The following is a 20,670-nucleotide window of genomic DNA, read 5'->3' on the forward strand; positions in this document are numbered from 1 at the left end:
CTTGACACAAATACATTAAGCTAGCAACTTTTATCCAGGTGCGGGATATAATTACTCCGAGACACGGGTGAAACCCTGAGAAATAGTTATAGTCCTTCAATTTATAATCATTATGCGAAAAGTAATTTAATGTCTTTAATTTTGTTATAAGCTATAATCCATTATTGTATTTCATCAGTGATTTATGACTAAGAGGCGCGGACGCATAACTTGAGCTCATTACATATGCTACTACGCTTCAAATCACACATGATTGTCAATTGTATGCAGTTTTTAACAAAGGTATAAAAGGCTATTAAATATTAAGTTACTCTATCTACATATGTATGAACTTTAGTATGTATCCCGCGGCTTCACAATCACCCCGAGTGAACTACTCCGCGCAACCGGGTAAAAAAGTATTCTATGCCCTTTCTCAACTTGCACCAATGACTGTGTTTCGGATGGCACGTTAAACTGTAGGTCCCGGCTGTCATCATTAAACATCCTTGGAAGTCGTTATGGGTAGTCAGAAGCCAGTAAGCCTGACAACCAATCCCAAGGGGTATTGGGTTGCCCGGATAACTGAGTTGAGGAGATCAGATAGGCAGTCGCTCCTTATGGCACACTGGTACTCAGCTGCACCCGGTTAGACTGGAAGGTGACTCCAAAATAGTTGGGAAAGGCTAGACCGATGAGCTAATTTGATTTGTACTTAGAAAATTCTACTTTTACTAAAGCTAATACAAGAGAAAAATTTACTGTAGGTAATAGAATTTTTCTTGAGAAGATTGGAAGCCAACCCAAAATATCTGGGAAAAGGCTAGGCAGATGATTGAATTGCAGTTTTATTACTAAATGATTACACTAAAGTTTGGCAAACGAGTGAAGTAGCGAGATCGGTGGTTGCCTAATACTAGATGTGTCAATGATACGGAGTATCTTGCGAACGGTGAGTTACGTAAATTGTACGAGTGTTATGATCATGTTTTAGAAACCAATTGTTATTGTTTTTAGGAGATACTTTTAGCGCGCTCGTACACTACTTACAAGCTTTTAGTCGGCCGATAGGTAGTTGATTTGGGCTTATAAATCAGTATGAAGATGAATGGAAGTACACACGTAACAACGATCAGGTATTTGTCCAATATCGAACTAAAAAATTTTATTGAAAAAAAAAATGGACTACCCTGAATTCAATCAAAGTTTTAGAAAGCAGCTAAATACTCTGACGTTAATATTTTAGTGTCGAATTTAATAATAAGTTGATCACGTACCTTGTAAAAATATCGTTTCCAACTGCCCATTGTGCTAGTCTTTCTTTCAAGCAATAATGTAGATTTACTATAAAATATAATATAAGTAACTACCATGGAGAACAAAACAAGCGGAGATGTCATAACGCAAAATCTCCTAAGAAAGTAGTTTTATTATTATCCTGTATGTCTCTTTCCGACCACGGGACTACAGAGTCCCGGATTTTTGGAAGGCGAACGTGGGGCCGAAGCCAACACGCTGAAGCCCTTTTGAGACAACTTTAATGAAATGGTGACACAAAACCGACGATTATCCCTGTATACACTATAGAAATGTACCCAAGGACAATCCCCGGTTCTGTGCTAAACTATTGCTAACTATGGATGAAAACTACTTGGGCTATTGTGATGGGATGTTAATGGACTAGGAATGGGGAAACTACGGGAACTATGGCACCTGCCGATAACAATGTAATAAATACACGTAAAAATGGCAGGTGGAGACTCGCCAACTCACTTACTGGGCCCCCGGGAATCAGTCACTGAAAAGCAACAAGAGGGCAACAGGTACATGAGCGGCTGAGAAGGGTGAGGATACCTCGGCGGACTTTAAACGCAGATCACGCGCTCCCTGTGGGTCCAGCATCACCGGCCCACTCGCCACTTACCACGAGGCACCTACCCTCCGAGCATTGCTCTAGCGACTCCACTCTGACCGGCCGGTGAAGGCAAGCCAAGAGGCGGGAGACCTATCCCCCGTCATGCTTCACTCCGGCAAGCCGGAGATGGGGGACAGTATACTCTCCCTGGAGCACTCGGATATATAGCCCCGCGGGGTCGCTACTCCCCGTCATCCGCCTCAGATGCCCTGCGGGGCTTATTATTATTATTTTTGTTTATCTTGTTTTGTTTCCTTCCCTTTTGGGAGTATTAAAAATCCTTGCACACGGGCCGGAGCCAAGTGTGTAAGGGGGTAATAATTAAATAGAAAATGTGGATGTTAAAGTAGATGAAGTTAGAAACTTTCGGGTGATGCGGCAGGTGTTGAGGATTGTAGCTTTTTGGAGCATGTGTACTGTGTAACTGGGCATGTGTAGAGTGTCGAGGCTTTGTTTGAGCGATTTTGGTATGATACCAGTGGTGGAAAGAACTATGGGGACAATATGTACTGTTTGGGCTTTCCACTGCGTCTTGATTTCTATTGCGAGGTCTTGGTATTTGCTGAGTTTTTCAGATATTGTGGTTTGAATATTGTGCGAGTTAGGGATGGCTATGTCTATTAAGTATACGGTTTTGTTGGTTTTATCATGAAGGGTTATATCCGGTCTATTGTAATGGATGGTTTTGTCCGTAATTATCGTTCTGTCCCAGTAGATCTTGTGATTTCTGTTCTCTAATATTGTTTCTGGTTTATATTTGTAATATGGTATCATATCTTTTATAAGTTTAAATTTGTGAGCTAATTGCTGGTGAATTATGGCTGCAACCTGATCATGCCGATGCTTGTAGTCAGTTTGTACTAATGATTTACAGGCACCTGTGATGTGCTGTATAGTTTCACTAGCAGTATTGCAATGCCTCCACATGTCCGTCTGTTGGTTTGGATCTCGTATAATGTGTTTTCTGTAATTACGTGTAGCTATAATCTGATCCTGGATGGCCAGCATAAAGCCCTCGGTCTCGGGAAACAGTTCGCCTCGCCTGAGCCATTCGTTCGACTGTACTTTGTCGACGTGTGGCTGGCTCAGGAAAGCTCGATGTCTCCCATGAAGAGCTTTAGCAGACCATTCAGAAATTTGTTGTTGTGTAGTTGTTAGGGTTTCAGTGCTTTGTGTGTTTCTATCGTGTAGGTTAAGTGGTGTTAGGTTTTTATCAGTGTCTGCTATTTGTTTGTGTAGTGGTGAGTGTTCTGTTTTGTGATGAAAGTAAGTTCTGAGTGTTGTGATCTGTTTATTATGTAGGTTGTGTATGTTGATTAGGCCTCTCCCTCCTTCTTTTCGTGGTAGTGTAAGTCGTTGAATACATGATTTTGGGTGGTGTTTTCTGTGTTTCGTTAGAGCTGTGTTGATGATGCGCTGTAGTGTTGTGATATCAGTTTTTGACCATTTTATTATTCCAAAAGAGTATGTTAGAATAGGTATTGAAAATGTGTTGATGGCTTTAATTGTATTTCTAGAATTTAGGTTCGTCTTTAAAATTAGATTTAAGCGGTGTGTAAATTTCTTCATCAGATCCTGTTTTGTTGTCTTGACTAGAATCTGCCTAGATTGTTTGAATCCAAGGTATTTGTAAGTACTATGTTCGTCCATTGGTTCAACTGTTTCACCTGACTCAAGTATATAGCTGTTGTTTTGAATTTTTCCTTTTGACACCGATAATATTTTGCATTTATCAACTCCGAACCGCATGCAAATATCTGTAGAAAATGTTTGTGTTATGTCTGCTAGATGATATAGTGATTGTGTGTCTGATGCGTATAACTTTATATCATCCATGTACATTAGGTGTGATAGTGTGTGTTGTGTGATGTTGTTGTTTAAAGTGTAACCTGCGTTGGACTTATCTAATAGGTGTGAGAGGGGGTTCAATGCCAGGCAGAACCAGAGTGGACTTAGAGCGTCTCCTTGAAAAATGCCTCGCTTTATGCATATAGGCTCTGTAGTGATAGCTGTAGAGGCTTTATTTAGAGTAGTTTGCCAATTTTGCATGGAACTTTGTAGGAATGCTATTAATGTAGGGTGTATTTTGTAGAGATTTAAAACATATAACAACCAGCTGTGGGGAACTGAATCATAGGCCTTTCGGTAGTCGATAAACATCGTATGTATGTCAGTTTTATTTTTGACTGCACTATTCATGGTAACCGCGTCAATGGTGAGTTGTTCCCTACACCCTTGACTGTTCTTTCGACACCCCTTTTGCTGTTCTGATAGAATATTGTGTTTAGTTAAATGTGTGTAAATAACTTCACTTACGCAGGCAGTTAGAATTTTATACAGGGTTTGTAAACAAGTAATGGGTCTGTATTTGGCTGGGTTCAGTGTATCGCATGTGTCTTTGGGAATCATGTAAGTGATTCCTTGTGTTATGTAAGCGGGGAGTAAGTGTGGTGATTGGATGAATTTGTTTAAATGAGTGTGTATGTGCGGGTGTATGCTAGTAAGATTCTTATACCAATAGTTGTGGATGTTGTCTGTACCTGTTGATTTCCAGTTGTGTGTTCGTTTTATGATGTCTATGAATGTGTCTATTGGTATAAAATCAAATTCCATTTCTGGAACCTCTAATGATGAAATTTCGGCAATCCAATCTGCTTGGTTATTATGAATGACCGGGTTCTCCCAAATATTTGCCCAAAATTCTCGCAAACTTTCAGCAGATGGTGTTTCTAGTGTTTGTGCATTTGTATCAGTATAATTGGTTGTAAGGTTTCTGTAGAATATTTTTTCGTTGTATCTAAATGTTGCGTTTTGTACTTTACGTTTTGTGCATGTAATATATCTTCTGAGTCTACTTGACGCGGCATTCAATTTTTGTTTTAGTGTGTCTAGGAAGTGTTCGATTTGTGTGTTAGAGTGTTCATGTTGTGCGTGTAGTTGGTATTTAGATTTTATTGATTCTACTGCTGTCAGTATTTTCCGACTTCTATTACCTCTTATATACTGTGTCAGCCTCCCTATATTTGCTCTTAGGTTTGCAATTTTCTTTTCTAACCTGATCTGCCATTTTGGTTTTCTGTGTGTCTTTGTTCGATAGGAGTTTTGTGTAATATTAGATATTTTTGCACCATTACATTTAGCTGCCGTCCATGCTGCACAATATATAATAGTCTGCAAGCTGTTAAAATCAATATCTGAATTTACATATTTGGGTAAAATTTGTGTATTTATATAATTAACTATAGCTGCAAACTTCCTAGATGACTTTTGTTTCGGAATGTATGGTCTATTAGTAGGGTGAGTGTCAATAAAAAATTGTTGTGCCTGTTTAAAAGTGTCTTCTAATTCAATATTTGTTTCTGGTGCATTATGAAGGTTGGTTTGATAAGTGTTAGGTTCTTCAATTTGTATTTGGTTTAAGGAAGAAACCTCTTCGGTAGTGAAGAGTGAAAGAGCTTCTTCATTATTTTGTGTAGTTATAACTCTGTCTGTGTCAGTCATATGGATGTTTGTTGGTGTGATAGGTGTTTGTGTGTTTGTGAAGTGAGTATTTTGTGTAAAGCTGTGTTCATCGGATTGTGTATCGCGTTGGGGTAGTATATTATATTGTTGACTATAACTTTCATTCTCTGTTTGGTGGGTCGGGTTGCTTAGGTGTTCGGCTACTTGTTTTTTTATTTCTGTTAATCTATTGTTGTTAATGTATTTGTTATTAATAATTGCTCTCATTTGATCTGATACTCTTTGCTCAGTTATATGGGATAATTCGGGGTATAAATTTATGAATTGTTCATGTAAATATTTTCTGTAAGCTGTTTTATTGGTTTCTAGTTCAGTTACAGTATAATATATCCTAATAATTGCTTCATTACATTCGTTGGACCATTTCATGCGTTGTCCCGCTTGTGTAATAACTGCAGCTGTTCTGTTAGTTTGTGTGGAGTGTTGTTGTGTTTGTGTGTGTGCAATCTGTAATTCTGTGCGGACTTCTTCATAGATTTGATCTATTGTGTCTTGTGGTAAAAGTTTCTTTTGGACTATGGCTCTACGCTGGTCTCCTATTCTTTGTCTGCTGACCTGCATTTCTGGGTATTTCTCTAGGAACTTAGTATGAAGTGGCTGAAGGTATGCTTTAGTGTCTGTTTCGATTTGAGTGAGTTGGAGATAAGTACGCAGGATGAATTTATTCATTTCCGTACTCCATTTCCTGCGAATTATAGCAGAGCTAGTGGTGGGTACAGGGTCGCTGACAAAATTTGTCTCCTGTACAACATCCGCTGGCTGAACACTAATTGATGATAAAGACGATGATGATGGTGATACACAAAATGATTGTGGTGATGATGATATTGATGGAAAAAGTGATGAGCAATCTGACGACGAGTCGTCCTGTGTCGCTACAACAGTCGGTGACTGGGCAGCTGGCTGCGATACGTTGCCCCCCCCAGAATACGAAGGGCAGCCCAGGCTGGAAGCCGTGGGGCGGGATTCTCCATCGCTGTTAGCTCCGGTACCCGCCTGGGGTATTAATCTATTCCGTAGTCGCATTGCATTGAGTAACTAGAAGTAACCCACATGGGTTGAGAGATAAAAAAGGATAAGTCATATTCAAGAGATACGAAGTGTGATAGGTACTGAGAGGCAGTAGGCATTTTAGTATCTAATTTGATTTGGAGCCTGAAGCTCAAACTTAAGTTTTGTTGGAAGGTGGTAAGAGAAAGGGAAAAGAGGGAAAGAGGAAGGGATTTGTTGGGACCGTTAGTTGGGAAGGGTAAGGTCAAGGTGTATTTTTTTTATATAATTTTTAATGGAACCAGCACATTATTATTAAAATAAAATTACCAGCCTATCAAGACCAATCTTTGACAGATTGGTTTTGATTTGACAAGGAACCCGAACGTCTCGTTAATTCTAGTAACTGATCACGTCTACCGCACGTTGCTTGAGCTACAAGAAGGCGCCTGACCTACCTTCCTTATGGCATCTCCGCTATCTTTCCTTCCTCTGTGGTAAGCAGCTATTCTACATTGTAATCTGATTTATTGCAAACAATGCAAGTTTAACGTTTTTAAGTACTTAAGTTCATATCAAAACAAAATATTCACAACAATATTCAGCATGTTTGTAGATGCAAAGTTCAAGTAATTTGTGATTTTGTTAATGTTGTATGTAATTTAAGTACCTATATCATTTCGTACGAATGAAATCCTTTCTATAGGTAATATTAAATTAAATGAATCTATATTTGTCACTCTTTCTCGCCTAAATGATTGAACAAATTCACTGATAAAGATAAATAGGTGGCATAGTGCATAGGATTCGATTAAGGGATCTTACAATCCTGGGAATCAATTAATGTAATTAGTATAACTCATTTACCTAGTTAATGGTAGGTAGGTATTTATTATTCTACCTGTGTATGCAGTCTTTAATAGGGGCCTCTGAAAATACTTACACGATCCTACTACCGTATTTCCAATAATATGCAGACGAAGTCCTGTAAAATGCAGACAAACCAGCTGTATACCGTTAGTACAATACCTACATGTCATTATTATGTATAGTGCTTATCAATTTCCAGTTTTTATAAAGATTGGACGTGCTGCTCGCGGTACCAAGAAACTCAAAATACTGCAATGTTGAGGTCAACGAACGGAATGCAAAAACAGTCTTCAAAAATGAATAAAACATGCCGTTTTGAGAATAATCGGAACGTAAGAAATAGTAGGTACTATGTCAGTAAAATTAAATAAATATTATCAAAAGAGTGATGAATTTGTACCTAGTTGCTAAGTATATTTAAAAAAATTGCAGAATAACCATTCTTAAGCATCGAATGAAAAACTTATACACTTAAACACTGTATGGAAACTGACTGTATATGTATTTACTTATGTATGGGCTTGTGGTGCGGAGGAATGAGGACCATGTTGTTAGGAAAGTGATGAGCATGAATGTTGACGGATATAGTGTGAAGGGACGATCAAAGAAACGATGGATGGAATGTGTGGAAGACGACATGGCCAGAAAATGTTACTTGTGACGGCAGATAGAAGAGTATGGATGGAGAAAACATGCCGCGCTGACCCCAAATAAAAATGCGACGAGGGCAGGAAGCTGATGATAAAACTACGCGAACTAGAAGATAGGCGTAAGGTTGCTCTAAAAATAGTTGCAAACCACCATTGAGTGTAGCAAGAATCTACTTACATCATAAACAATATCCATAAACCAGAATCGCTAAAATAAAAAGCAACGACCACTTTCACCAAAAAGTTTCTACCAATTACTCATAATGTTTCGTTGTTATTGTACATAATGGGCCCTTTTATGTGTATTATGCATCCTACAACATCATAAAGCATAAACAATAGAGATAACATCTGACATTCGGCCATTTTGAAAGGGTTAAGAGCGTGTACGCTCGGCGCGCGATGTCAACTTTAGGTAATTCAATGCAAAAAACCGCGCAGACTAGCGTCGCGGCTGTGTGCGTGCCTATCATACTTCACGTATAGTCACACAAACCATTTTGATCCTTTCGAGTGAAATTGGTAGAACAAAAAATATAATATTTAGTACATAGTTAATAGCGGGAAAATAGTGTAAGTCTATGGATGTCTAAAATATAAAAGCATGAAAATAAGTCGTCAATACTTACACTCTTTTGCAAAAAAATCGGGCACCTATGAAAACCTTGGTTTTGAGGACTTTCTGTATATTACATACAATTTTCAACAGTACTAAATAGTCGACTGATGAATAATGACAATGTTAAGAGTTTCTGTATTTTAACCGATTTCAAAAAAAGAAAGGAGGAGGTTTCAATTAGATTGTTTTGTGATTGTTCTCAATTTGATTGTTCTCGATTTCTCAAAGACGCCTGGACCGATTTGAAAAATTGATTGTTTATATGAATGGTCCAGTCCATCCAGACCGAAAAATTGTGGTCAAATAACAACAATTGCCGGAAAGCCAAATATTGGTGAAGAGCTTGGGTTTACCATTGCAAATAAAGTTTTAAGTTATCTATCCTATATGCTTCAAAAGTTATTCGAGATCAAAAGTCAAAATTTGGGTACATCCAAAATGAAAAAAAAAAAATATATAGCTCGATTGGTAACAGACATCTGCAATAAGTGATTTCTAGCCTAAGGAGTCCGCCATATTGGATTTAGACTTGTGACACATTTTTTTTTCGAGTTATCATAGCAAACCCTTTCATTTGATACCCATATCGTAGGAATGCATTAAAAACATTTTTTTTCTCCATCTTGGGTATACCGCCATATTGGATATAGAATCATACATTGTCATTAAAACTGAACATTCAAACAAAATTTCAACTCAATCTATAAAAAAATATGCTTCAAAATTGAGCTTTAAATAAAATAGTAATGTATCAAGATTTGTTGGTCGCGCTTGAAATGTACTCTATTCTCGGTATCCAGCCTTGCGGCGGTCTGGTTTGAGTTGACTCGCGTGCAGCGTTTTATAGTAGTTTTAAATAATTTATAAAAAAATAAAAACGAGAGATTAAATTATAATATAAAGTTTATGTTTTAAAGAAAGAGTTATATTCCTATAGTAAATAATTGTTATATTAAATTAAGTAAGATAGATAGGTAAAAAAAGCATTTGAAATTCACAATTTTTCACATTGTTAAAATATTTTTTTCTGAAAGATAGAGACCTAAATCAAAAAATGTTTTCAACTAACTATAGGCATGGGGATTTCGTCTATGAGTAAAAAAATAAATATGATTAGATTTGCCACTGTTTTCACATGAATTTAAGCTTCGAAATAGACGCTGAACGGGAATTTTATAAAACATCTGTTACGTTATAGGGGTTTTAAGTATTTAAACTACACAAATTGAAATTTATGTTCAATTAACTATATAGACAGTGAAATTACCTTGCGTTATTAAAAAATAACATAGTTATAGGATAAGTAGTTACTGAGAAACAGTGGTTTGAAAAGTACCATTTTAGGCCAAATGGCGCGCGGTTGACGTACACGCTCTTAAGTTCCTAATTCGTATCTGACTTGCGTTTTGATTACCGAATAAAAGAAAACTGCCCGAATAAATGACTAGCTTTTCCTTTACCTAAGTACTTATGTTTTTATAATTAAAAACCGGCGAAGGGCGACTCGATTTTCCTTACCATGTATCTATATGTACATAGAACTTTTTTTTTTTTTGGTAAAAGAATACTGTTGCAGTAGGTTTGTTGTTAGGGTGCATTTATCAGTAGGGGAGAGTGGGGGAATTACGGACGCGGGGTAAATACGGACTAGCAAGTATCTACTCATTCAATCCCCCCCGCGGCAGCCCGGTGCTTTCATCTGTTTCTTTCCACCATTTTAGTGCCACGCAAAAACTAACGACAGCCGGCTGCGCACTGTTTCAAAGGTAGTTAAAATAATAAAAAAAAGTGTATATTGGTCTAATTTTTAGTGTTTTACAATACGAGGGATAGATCTGTATAGGAAGTGATGGTAAAAAGTGATATTTTCTATGGATAGCTTTGTCAATGGAGTTTGAATCGAAATTGTTTGTTTTTATGGAATGTTTTCATAACGTACAAATTTCGCTCTTTGATTTAAAAGTACCCAGTTGGGTTAATTGCGGACAAGCCTCGCGGGGTAAATACGTACGTCCGCAATTACCCCTAATTCGAAAAACTATTATGAAATTAATCAATAGCTACTCAATACTCATTTTTAGATGCCTCGGAAATATATAAGAAAAAAATCGTATCATTACAAAAAGCTGTGCAAGAAATAAAAGACCAGTAGATAACTTTGCGTCAGGCGGAAGAAAAATATGGTATTCCCAGAGCTACTTTGTTTGACATGTTGATTACTTTTACATTTATTGACAGGAAAAGCACAGTGATCCACCCGCCGATGACTGGATTATGAGTTCAAAGTGTAGGTAACAAGTGGGCTCATGAGAACTGCACTGCAGGAAGTTCTTCTAAAGGCTTTCGTCAGTGATGTGGACCTAGTCCGTAAATACCCCATGCTGTCCGTAATTAACCCAGGGTCAGTCCGAATTTACCCCGAGCGCTACGGGTAAATACGGACTGACAAGGTTTTGTTTTTGCTAAAAATATAATATTTATTGATTGATCTCGTATAATAAGTATAATTGTTTTGGTAGACAAATAACTAAAGATTGATAATTAATAAAGACAGACTGATAATTACTAATAGTACGAATGTTGTGCATTATTTCCCTACAGCGTCCGCAATTCCCCCACTCTCCCCTATAGGGTCCCCAAAAATATTTATTTTCTTCCAGTTTTCAGAACTTAAATGTTATAGTGGCTAAATTCCAATTTTCTAACTATCACGGTCCATTAGATACAGCCTGGTTACATACGGTCGGTCAGACACAAGAGGGTCCCGTTTTACCCTTTCGGTGCGGCACAATAAAAAAACTGCATGACCTATGAATCGTTTTAAACTCAGTTTAACCTATTCGCTACACTCCAATCAAAAGATATTTAAATGAAATAAAATTGTCCTACCATTGCATTTGACATGCCATTGACCTGCTAGCCAGATTATAAAAGATTAGTTGGTCAGTCAAATTGTCTAGGTTCAACAGCCTGACAGGACGGACTATCCTTAATGTCGACACTATCCTTGTTCATTTATATGTGAAGACTAATGGATCACAAATTATTTAATAACAATTCACTTTCAACTAGATTGGAAGGTTAGGCCCAGTTCGGTCAAAAATAATAGATTGTTGAAAGGATCTTCTAACCTACAGACAGACATGTGTTGCTGGGGAGTTTGTTGCGCCACTTCTTCTTCCCAGCAATAACACATAGGAAGTGGTGAAGGGCGGGCGTTTTGGGGGCTGTCTTTTGTAAAAGTTTCCATTAAAAAAGTGTAGTTTTGCAGCCAAGTTTAAAGTTAATGGTTTTGAGTCTTATAATCGCCTGTCATAATTTTCTTCTACAGTTATAAACTCCATCCTTTGTTTCTAATTTCCGGTGTTGTTATTGATAACATATCGTGAAATCGTAATACCATGGTAAATTACGAATTTGCTTGTAATATAGACGCTAATACGATTGATAAACTACATACATTATGTACCTACAGTAGTGGAATTTATTTTACACTAGCAGTTTTGCCGCGGATTCCATCAGAGGTTTCCATCTTTTTTTTTTGTAGTTTCGGAGTCTTCAGGGTCCAATGTAGATGAACAGATAATGGCGTATAGTAAAGAACAATCTATCTATGTTATTTGTTGATTGATTCATCATCTCTGACTTATGGTGTGAGCATAGGTACAACCTTGTTGCTTGCAGTCACACAGGCGGAACGAATGCAGTGACCGACATCGATGACCCTCGGCGGTGATTTAGTGAATGGACGGACTGACATTATTTGATGACTGTTTGAACCTACCTCAACTGGGTACCTATATCTAGGTATGTGTACCTAGATATACTCAATTGAGGGGTCTTTTGGACTTAAACTCTGTTATCACTAGAGGTCTACTTAATATTGTAAAACTGAAGAGTTGATTTGTTTGTTTGAATACGCTAATCCCAGGGACCACAGGGCTTATTTGAAAAATATTTCAGTGTTAGATAGCCCGTTTATTGACGAAGGCTCTAGTCTCTAAACTATACACGCTTTTATCCGTACCCTTAATATACGGACTTTAGAAGAAACTCTACCCATTATTTTTGACTCGTATTTTTTTCCGCCAATCAAAAACTTGGTAGGTAAATGACCCTGTTTCATACTTTGAAGGACATCCTATGTCAGTATACACTATAAACATACTTACAGCATGTAAGTAACAAGTCAACGCAACCTTGCAGCTTGACTGACGTTCTCACCGACTTTACATCTCACTAAACCCGTCAACAACATGTAAAAACGTGCTCAGAATTAACTAGGCTCAATATACTGTTATATTGCAAACTCCACAGTTGAAATTAAACCTTATTTTAAAGTAATAAAGTTGGTATTCAAGTGTATGTAAATAGATGCAAATTTTCAGCTAGAATCTTAGCTAAACGGTATTGTAAATACGCTTTCTCTGTGTATTGTGATTTATTTGGTGTGCAAATAAGTTGGTTTTGAGAGAAGTAGGAAATATGTGCTGTGGGTACAAAGGTTAATGACCTGTTGACAGTTGCAAAGGACCATGCCCATCTGTGCCCCAGAGCTGCGGGTTGTTCGAAAGAGATACCGCGGCCCTGGTACATAAAAGGCCTATGACGGAACACGACGATTTTAGTCAGTAAGAGTCTGACACTCCCTCACCGCTGCTAACCCACAGCGGGAGGGGTCATTTGATGATTTTACGTCGATAAAAAAAAAAAAAAAAAAATCTGTGCCCCAGAGAAAGTTTATAACAAGATAACCCTATTAAATAAAAACTAGAATTATGATGATAATTTGAAGTCTTAAAAAGCACCGGTTAAAAAAAAAAAAAATAAGACATTCTTGTTGATATTGCAGTACATGACATCGTTTCAATCATGCTTTATTTATTACGGTCTGTAATCTCGTCCTTTGGCCCATGTATATATTCATTTACTGTATACAATATATTCAAATAACTGACATGTTTATCTAATAACATACAATTAAGTCATGAATTCATGATGATCATGAAGTTCCTAGTGAAAAACTAATAGCAATGCTGTCTATAAACGATAAAATGTATAAAAAACCAGTGGGAATTTATCATGTTTAATGTCCAATATCTTTTGAATCGGTGCTTTATATAATATTAAATCTAGATAGCTTACAAATATGGCTGTAAAGCTATCGTATGACATAGAACTGGAATTTGGGCATTGCATGGCGTTGCTGACTTTTGACTCCATACTAATATGGGCATGATCCTTTGTCTATACTTATAAGTAAGTATAATTAATCATGCTTGCATCCAAATACTTGCACTATACTAACTATTACTACATATATTATTATAACTATTTTCCGTTGTTTCAACCCCGCATCCCGAGGGACCTACTTCCCGCACCCGGATGAAGAGTAGCCTGTCAGGCTTTGTTCTTTCTCCGGCTCTATTCTAGTTAGACAATTTGCGTGCTTACCTTTTATTCATATCATATCGGTGTAATAATTTTGGCGTTTAAGCGCGTCAGACAAACAAATTATATTAGGTAAGGATTTGTTTAGATATCACGAAGTTTATGTTCAGGAAGTTTACAGTTTATCTAGAGATGGTACAAGTACTTTTTTGAGATTCTGCTGCTGCTACCGCTGTAAACTTCGTATCAATAAATAAAACACACATATCATTACTATTCTTTATTACTAATAACATTCTGCTGGACGGAGTGTCCGTCAAGCATGGCAAGTAGTTCTGCGTCCGTCAGCAGGCGGGGGGCAGTCGCGTTTCTGCTGTACACTTCGTATCGCGGCGGGTTCTCTAGAGACGCTTTGCCCATGACTATTATGTTGGGGTAGCCCATTCTGAAAGACGGAGAGAAAGATTCATATAATTAGGTAAATTAAAAAAATGTATTTTGACTTTCAATATTAGTATTTAAGCTTGTCAAATGCGGAAGAGATAGGTATTGGTAGAGTCAGCGGTGCCCAATAGGGCCTCGTCTCGCGAGTTACCGCGGTCCTTGTAAACTGAGGTCAAGAAGAAACTGACCCAATCATAATTTTATTTGTGGTCAGTGCAGCATGTAGAAAACATTTTCATTACACAATTATCCCTGCCACGAACTGCTTACTGTTTTATGATATGCAAAATATAGCTATTTCTTGCAGTTTACTTGCGTCTTGGGGAAACTCTTCACACATATCATTATCTCTTCATAAAATACCAAGTGTTCTTATTTTATATTTTGTACTAAAAAATAATGAATTGTAAAAGTGGTAGTTAATTCTTAGTTATGCTCTCACTAACATAAAGCTATAGCTAGCTATCAAAATAAAGCTTTGCACCTACCTTTGCTATTTCTCTACCACCCAAAGGGGTACAAATCGCCCAATCGTACGGTTGTACAGTCAACTTCAGGTCAGTGGTAACAGTTTTATAGGAAAATCGTCCTTATTACTATTGAGTTAAGGTGCATGACAGTTACCACTGATGTGCAGTCTGCTGTACAATATATAACATGTTGCCAAAAACACTTGCCTGTCCGCCATCATGAGTCGCTTGCCGATGGTGAGCTGATGTCTGTCGTCGATGAGCGCGTCGTGTGTGACGCTCACGCGGTCGCACAGCCGGTTGATACTCTCTAACCCGTGGGACTGCCACTCGCGAGATCCTTCCTGATGGAGAGTAGGGTATTTTATGTAGTTGTTGGTTATGAGCAAAATATTAATATTCCTCCACCACCCAAAGGTAGCCTGGGAGAAAACGCCTAAGGCGTTAAGTCCGCCATTGACCAAAGTTGTGCAAAACTAATAAATAAATAAATAAAATGTACCTTTTACGGCGCATAGGAATTCGAGTTTTAAGGGTCTTATTGCTGCAGTCCACAAAAAATCGCATGTTTGAAGGATTTTCTTGACGAATCCATTGGTGCTACTCCCATATAATAAAATACGAAGGTACAGTTTATTTATATGTTTCACTTTGCTCGCAAAACTAAATTCCGGTCTGTAACTTAATTTCTTAAGTACGCGCTGATTCCTAAAAATGGTTCATGCCGTCACTCAAGCCATGTTTCGTGACGACAAGAAGTTAAGTAAGTACTACTATATACTTACTCTAGCTCCTATATATTTATACTTAACATAGGTGAAGTACAAACTCACTTTGGGTCCTATAATATCTCTATACTTAACATATGGGTAGGTAAAGTATAACTCACGTTGGGTCCTATAACAAGGACCCACTCGACATATCCACTATATTTAACACTTAACATATAAAATACAACTCACTTTGGGTCCTATAATAATGACACTGTATGGCGCGATGGGCGCCGGCCACCGCAGCTGCGTCTCACTCGATAGCGCCTCTATACTCGCCGCCAGTAACCTATGCAAATAATAACAATATGTTTAACGAACGAACACTGCTTAGTCCTTGTATGTCTCGGCCACTACTAAGCAATGCTGAGCACAAGCATACAAAGTCAATGTTCATGTACATGTACAATAATAATAATAACCCACCAATCACGCTTGGCTACGGCCCGTGTGGTTGGAGTTTCATTACCCCTCAATGGGAGACAAAAAAGTATATACCTTAAATATAATAATAATAATCATTTATTTCGGACAACTAAAAGATCCATAAATTGTTAGTAAAACAAGTTTTCACTGAAACACTATTGTTAGTAACTTAACTAAAGATGAATTTATAAATTAACTTAATTAAAGAGGCCCACCCATCACCCATAAACCTATAAACAATGAAGTAGGTAGGTATTAGGGTATAAGTCTCCTCACGAGATGCCTAAATATCGAAGTAAAAACAATAGCGAACAATAGCGAAGTAAAAATTTTATTTTAAAAATTTGACATAAGCTCATAAACCACTTGAGGAGGTCAGATAGGCCGTCGGTTCATGTGGCACACTGGTACACAGTAAGGAAGCGGCTAGCCGGATGGCTTACCTAGTGATGCCTATCCCGTAGCAGGACATGATGAGAGGCTGCGGCGCTCCGGAGGCGGGCGTGTAGTGTGCTGCGAGGGGAGAGCTGTACTTAGCAAGGAAGCGGCTAGCCGGATGGCTTACCTAGTGATGCCTATCCCGTAGCAGGACATGATGAGAGGCTGCGGCGCTCCGGAGGCGGGCGTGTAGTGTGCTGCGAGGGGAGAGCTGTACTTAGCAAGTAAGCGGCTAGCCGGATGGCTTACCTAGTGATGCCTATCCCGTAGCAGGACATGATGAGAGGCTGCGGCGCCCGGAGGCGGGCGTGTAGTGCTGCGAGGGGAGCTGTACTTAGCAAGTAAGCGGCTAGCCGGATGGCTTACCTAGTGATGCCTATCCCGTAGCAGGACATGATGAGAGGCTGCGGCGCTCCGGAGGCGGGCGTGTAGTGTGCTGCGAGGGGAGAGCTGTACTTAGCAAGGAAGCGGCTAGCCGGATGGCTTACCTAGTGATGCCTATCCCGTAGCAGGACATGATGAGGCTGCGGCGCTCGGAGGCGGGCGTGTAGTGTGCTGCGAGGGGAGAGCTGTACTTAGCAAGGAAGCGGCTAGCCGGATGGCTTACCTAGTGATGCCTATCCCGTAGCAGGACATGATGAGAGGCTGCGGCGCTCCGGAGGCGGGCGTGTAGTGTGCTGCGAGGGGAGAGCTGTACTTAGTGCCCAGGATAAAGGTGTGGCCAACCTGGAAAGTCAGAAATGTCCAGATTTAAACCAAAGTCAAAGTTGTCTGTACATAGAATTTGCTCGTCCGTGGCTAAGTCAAAACCGCGCAGATCGATCATAATATTAAACAGCGCTTAGTGCGGTCGTCTGTGGATTAAACCGTCTTGTCATGATGAGTTTCTCTGTGCTACGAAAGGCATGAAAAACTGGTAGGTTGTCATCTGAATATATTTGGCAGACGTTACGGGTAATCAGAAGCCAGTAAGTCTGACACCAGTTTAACCAAGGGGTATCGGGTTGCCCAGGTAACTGGGTTGAGGTCAGATAGGCAGTCGCTCCTTGAAAAACACTGGTACTCAGCTGCGTCCGATTAGACTGGAAGCCAACCCCAACATAGTTGATATAGTTGGAAAAACGCTCGGAAGATGATGGCGATGATGATCGATGACATTTTGTATAGAGATAGGTACACTGGACACGAAGATCTTGAGGGAAGGCAAAGTTTTATACAAGTGGCTAGCAAGTTTTTACATTACACAGAGCGAGCTTACCTCCACACTGCTGACAGTGAGTACATCCCCGCCACATGTGTCACAGGTGTCAGAGAGCGGTGCACGCTCACACTGGCGGCACAGCGCGAGCTGGTCCTCACCCGCTGCGGCTGGCAGCTGCCACTCGTGAGAGAGGGAACCGCCCATCTCACCAGGGTTGGCAGACACTGGTGGGAAGAGGCATAACCTATTAAATCATCCACATCATCTGCCTAGCCGTTTCCCAAAATCCATTGTGGTCGGCTTCCAGTCAACCGGTTGTACCACAAGGAGCGAAGATCTATCTGACTTCCACAACCAAACTGGGTCCATGTCTATGCCCCGGCTGTCATATGAATATTATTGGCAGTTGTTACAGCAGTCAGTATGTTTGAAAACCAGTGCTATGAAGGGTTTACGGATTGAAGAGGTTAAATCGCTCAGGGAACATGTTCCTGCGCTTAAGACTGAAAGCCGAACCCAACACAGTTTGGAAAAAAGCTGGGCAAATAAGATGATGAACATCGAAGTTTTTAATGAGATTATTTTTGCAGCTAATCTGCGTTTGAGAAATAAGTTCAATAACTATTTTGGGTTTATTTAAGTTTTTTTTACTCACCCTTGTGCACAGGTAGGTCCAGCCTTCTGAACAGCTCCGAATAAGCTTCACACACAGTGCCGTAGCATGAACGCGCGCATTCCTCACTCGCGTGGATACCATAAGCGTCCAGCATACTGAACTCTCGCGCTCGGAGCAAGCCGTGCTTAGGACGATGCTCGTCGCGGTATTTGTTGCTTATCTTCAAGGAAATAAATAGGAAATGTCTATAATTAGCAACATTTGTAAGCGTCCAGCATACTGAACTCTCGTGCTCGGAGTAACCCGTGCTTGGGTCGATGCTCGTCGCGGTATTTGTTGCTAATCTTCAAGGAAATAAATAGAAAATGTATGTAATTAATAACTCTGGTGCACGCCGTAAGCGTCCAGCATACTGAACACTATTTATGTGTATATCAAAAAGCTGGAGCAAAGATATAGGGAGGTGGAACGATCGGGGATCAGCTTATAATATTCCACCTGCCACCTGTGTATTCCAAGATTCACAAGACTCTATGTGTATTCTACTAACCACAAGTCTTTACTCAGATTATACAGCTAAAAGTTTATTTTAAAATTATAAAAATATTTCAGTGTTAGATAACCTATTTATGGAACAAGGATATAGACTACTTATAATCTGGCCACATGAAGTACTTCTCACTGAAGTACTACTACACACAGGCGAAACTGCTGGCGGAAGCTACTTACCTGATATAGTAATAGTGGGAGTTGTTTGTATGAGAGCGGCCCAACATCTGACAGCAAATCTGCTATAGTTTCCTCATGTGTCTGAAATATAGCAAATAAAAAAAAGAATTATGCACACCAGATGACAGAAGAAGTACAGAAGGAAATAATACAAACAAAGGGAAATAAAAGAACAAACATAAAATAAAAACTACAATGCATCATTCTTTTCACAAAAAGGTCAGCGCTCAGTGCAAATGCTGTATTGACTGTACTGATCAACCTTCTTTGATGTTGCAGTTAAAAACATTCACAGACACAACAGTCATTTGGCTAATTCCCAAATACAGGCACGCAACTTATTACAGCCAGAATATTAGAACGATTAACTAGAATTTTACAAAATAAACATAGACTACTAATACAAAATACAATACGACAGACTCACCGGAGCCAATAAATACTTCTTTCCATGCCTATCCTCCATCCTCATGAGCTCGGGCCCCACCTCCTGCAGTCTCCCAGTCTTCTCCCACAGGCTGGCAGCAGTGAGCGATGGTACGGACATGCGCTGGGCTCCGGCAGTCTCTATGGAGGATATGATGAGCGCTTCCAGCTTGTCTAAAGCTCGCCGAGCTAGGGGGAGGATTGTGAACATCCCGGGACCGGATGGACGGATCAGTCCACATTCTAATAGTAGCTGGAATAGGAAAGTTGATGGTTTTAAAGTTATAATTAACTCGCAGTTTCACACACGTCTATAGGGAACTACTGCCCGCAAAAGGATAAAAGTAGACTATATATTATTTTGATAAAAAAACTATATAAGTGCCAAGTTTCAGTAAAATCCATATAGGACTTTTTGCGTGTATGAATAAGAATCCTTAAATACAAACTTTTCTGTTTATGATTTGAGAAGGATAGTAAGACTAGTCAAATTATTATGTCTCTAGTGAAAATTACAGTTTATTTCAATAAATAAACAGTCGGAAAAGGGAAAGTAATGTTGTTCTTTCAAAAATCAATTTCTGAATTGGTTTTCAAGTTTCCACAAAAACAATTCAGTACTCTGAAGTTAACACGATTATATAAAAGCCGAATACGCAGAAAGAACATAAACTAAGCTTTTTTAAGTTGTTAGGTGCTTTGTGATACAAGAAAATACGAGTTTTCCGATAAAAGATAAATAAGGACTTACCTTTTGACTTTTACAAGTAATTTCCGTATTTTTTATCTTAGCATTCTTTGGTATTGTAATGACCGGTTGAAATACTTTCGATAAGTATCGCATTCTGTTTTGATTTATGTATTTCTTTTCTATTTTTCTGCTCTTGTTTAGTAAGCGGACGATGACATTTAAGGTTAGAAAATCAGCTGTATGAGAATTGTCAAATCTGTCAATCTGTCAAAGTTACGTTTCGTTCTATGTGTTCCGTTTTTTATGAGTTCGGTTATAAAACACACTAAATAACAAATAAATTAAACTTGTCTATTTATTAAAGTTGCAAAAATTATAATATAATTTACTTAATAAACCTTGGCACATTATAACTCTGAAATTTATTTATCTTAAGAATAACACTCACTAAACGTAGATGCAAACGTGCACGCTGTTCAAACTGCTTGCCGGAGGAAAGTATTTTATTTTACATATTCCAAAT

At 38.8% G+C, this 20,670-nt stretch overlaps 1 protein-coding gene across 1 annotated transcript; it reads right to left on the reverse strand.

Moving 5' to 3' along the window:
• Positions 1 to 14,205: 14,205 nt before the first annotated feature.
• On the reverse strand, positions 14,206 to 20,392 carry LOC110380864 (probable proline--tRNA ligase, mitochondrial). Its single transcript, XM_064042950.1, has 9 exons — positions 20,208 to 20,392; positions 19,458 to 19,709; positions 19,031 to 19,111; positions 18,341 to 18,521; positions 17,743 to 17,909; positions 17,092 to 17,210; positions 15,813 to 15,909; positions 15,058 to 15,194; positions 14,206 to 14,381 (listed from the first exon to the last, which is right to left on the reverse strand). Exons 1-9 carry the CDS (start codon positions 20,298 to 20,300, stop codon positions 14,210 to 14,212), a joined length of 1,299 nt encoding a protein of 432 aa, XP_063899020.1. The 5' UTR covers positions 20,301 to 20,392; the 3' UTR covers positions 14,206 to 14,209.
• Between the last annotated feature and the right edge of the window lie 278 nt (positions 20,393 to 20,670).

The sequence above is a fragment of the Helicoverpa armigera genome, chromosome 30 (assembly GCF_030705265.1).
Source record: "Helicoverpa armigera isolate CAAS_96S chromosome 30, ASM3070526v1, whole genome shotgun sequence".
Taxonomy (NCBI): domain Eukaryota; kingdom Metazoa; phylum Arthropoda; class Insecta; order Lepidoptera; family Noctuidae; genus Helicoverpa; species Helicoverpa armigera.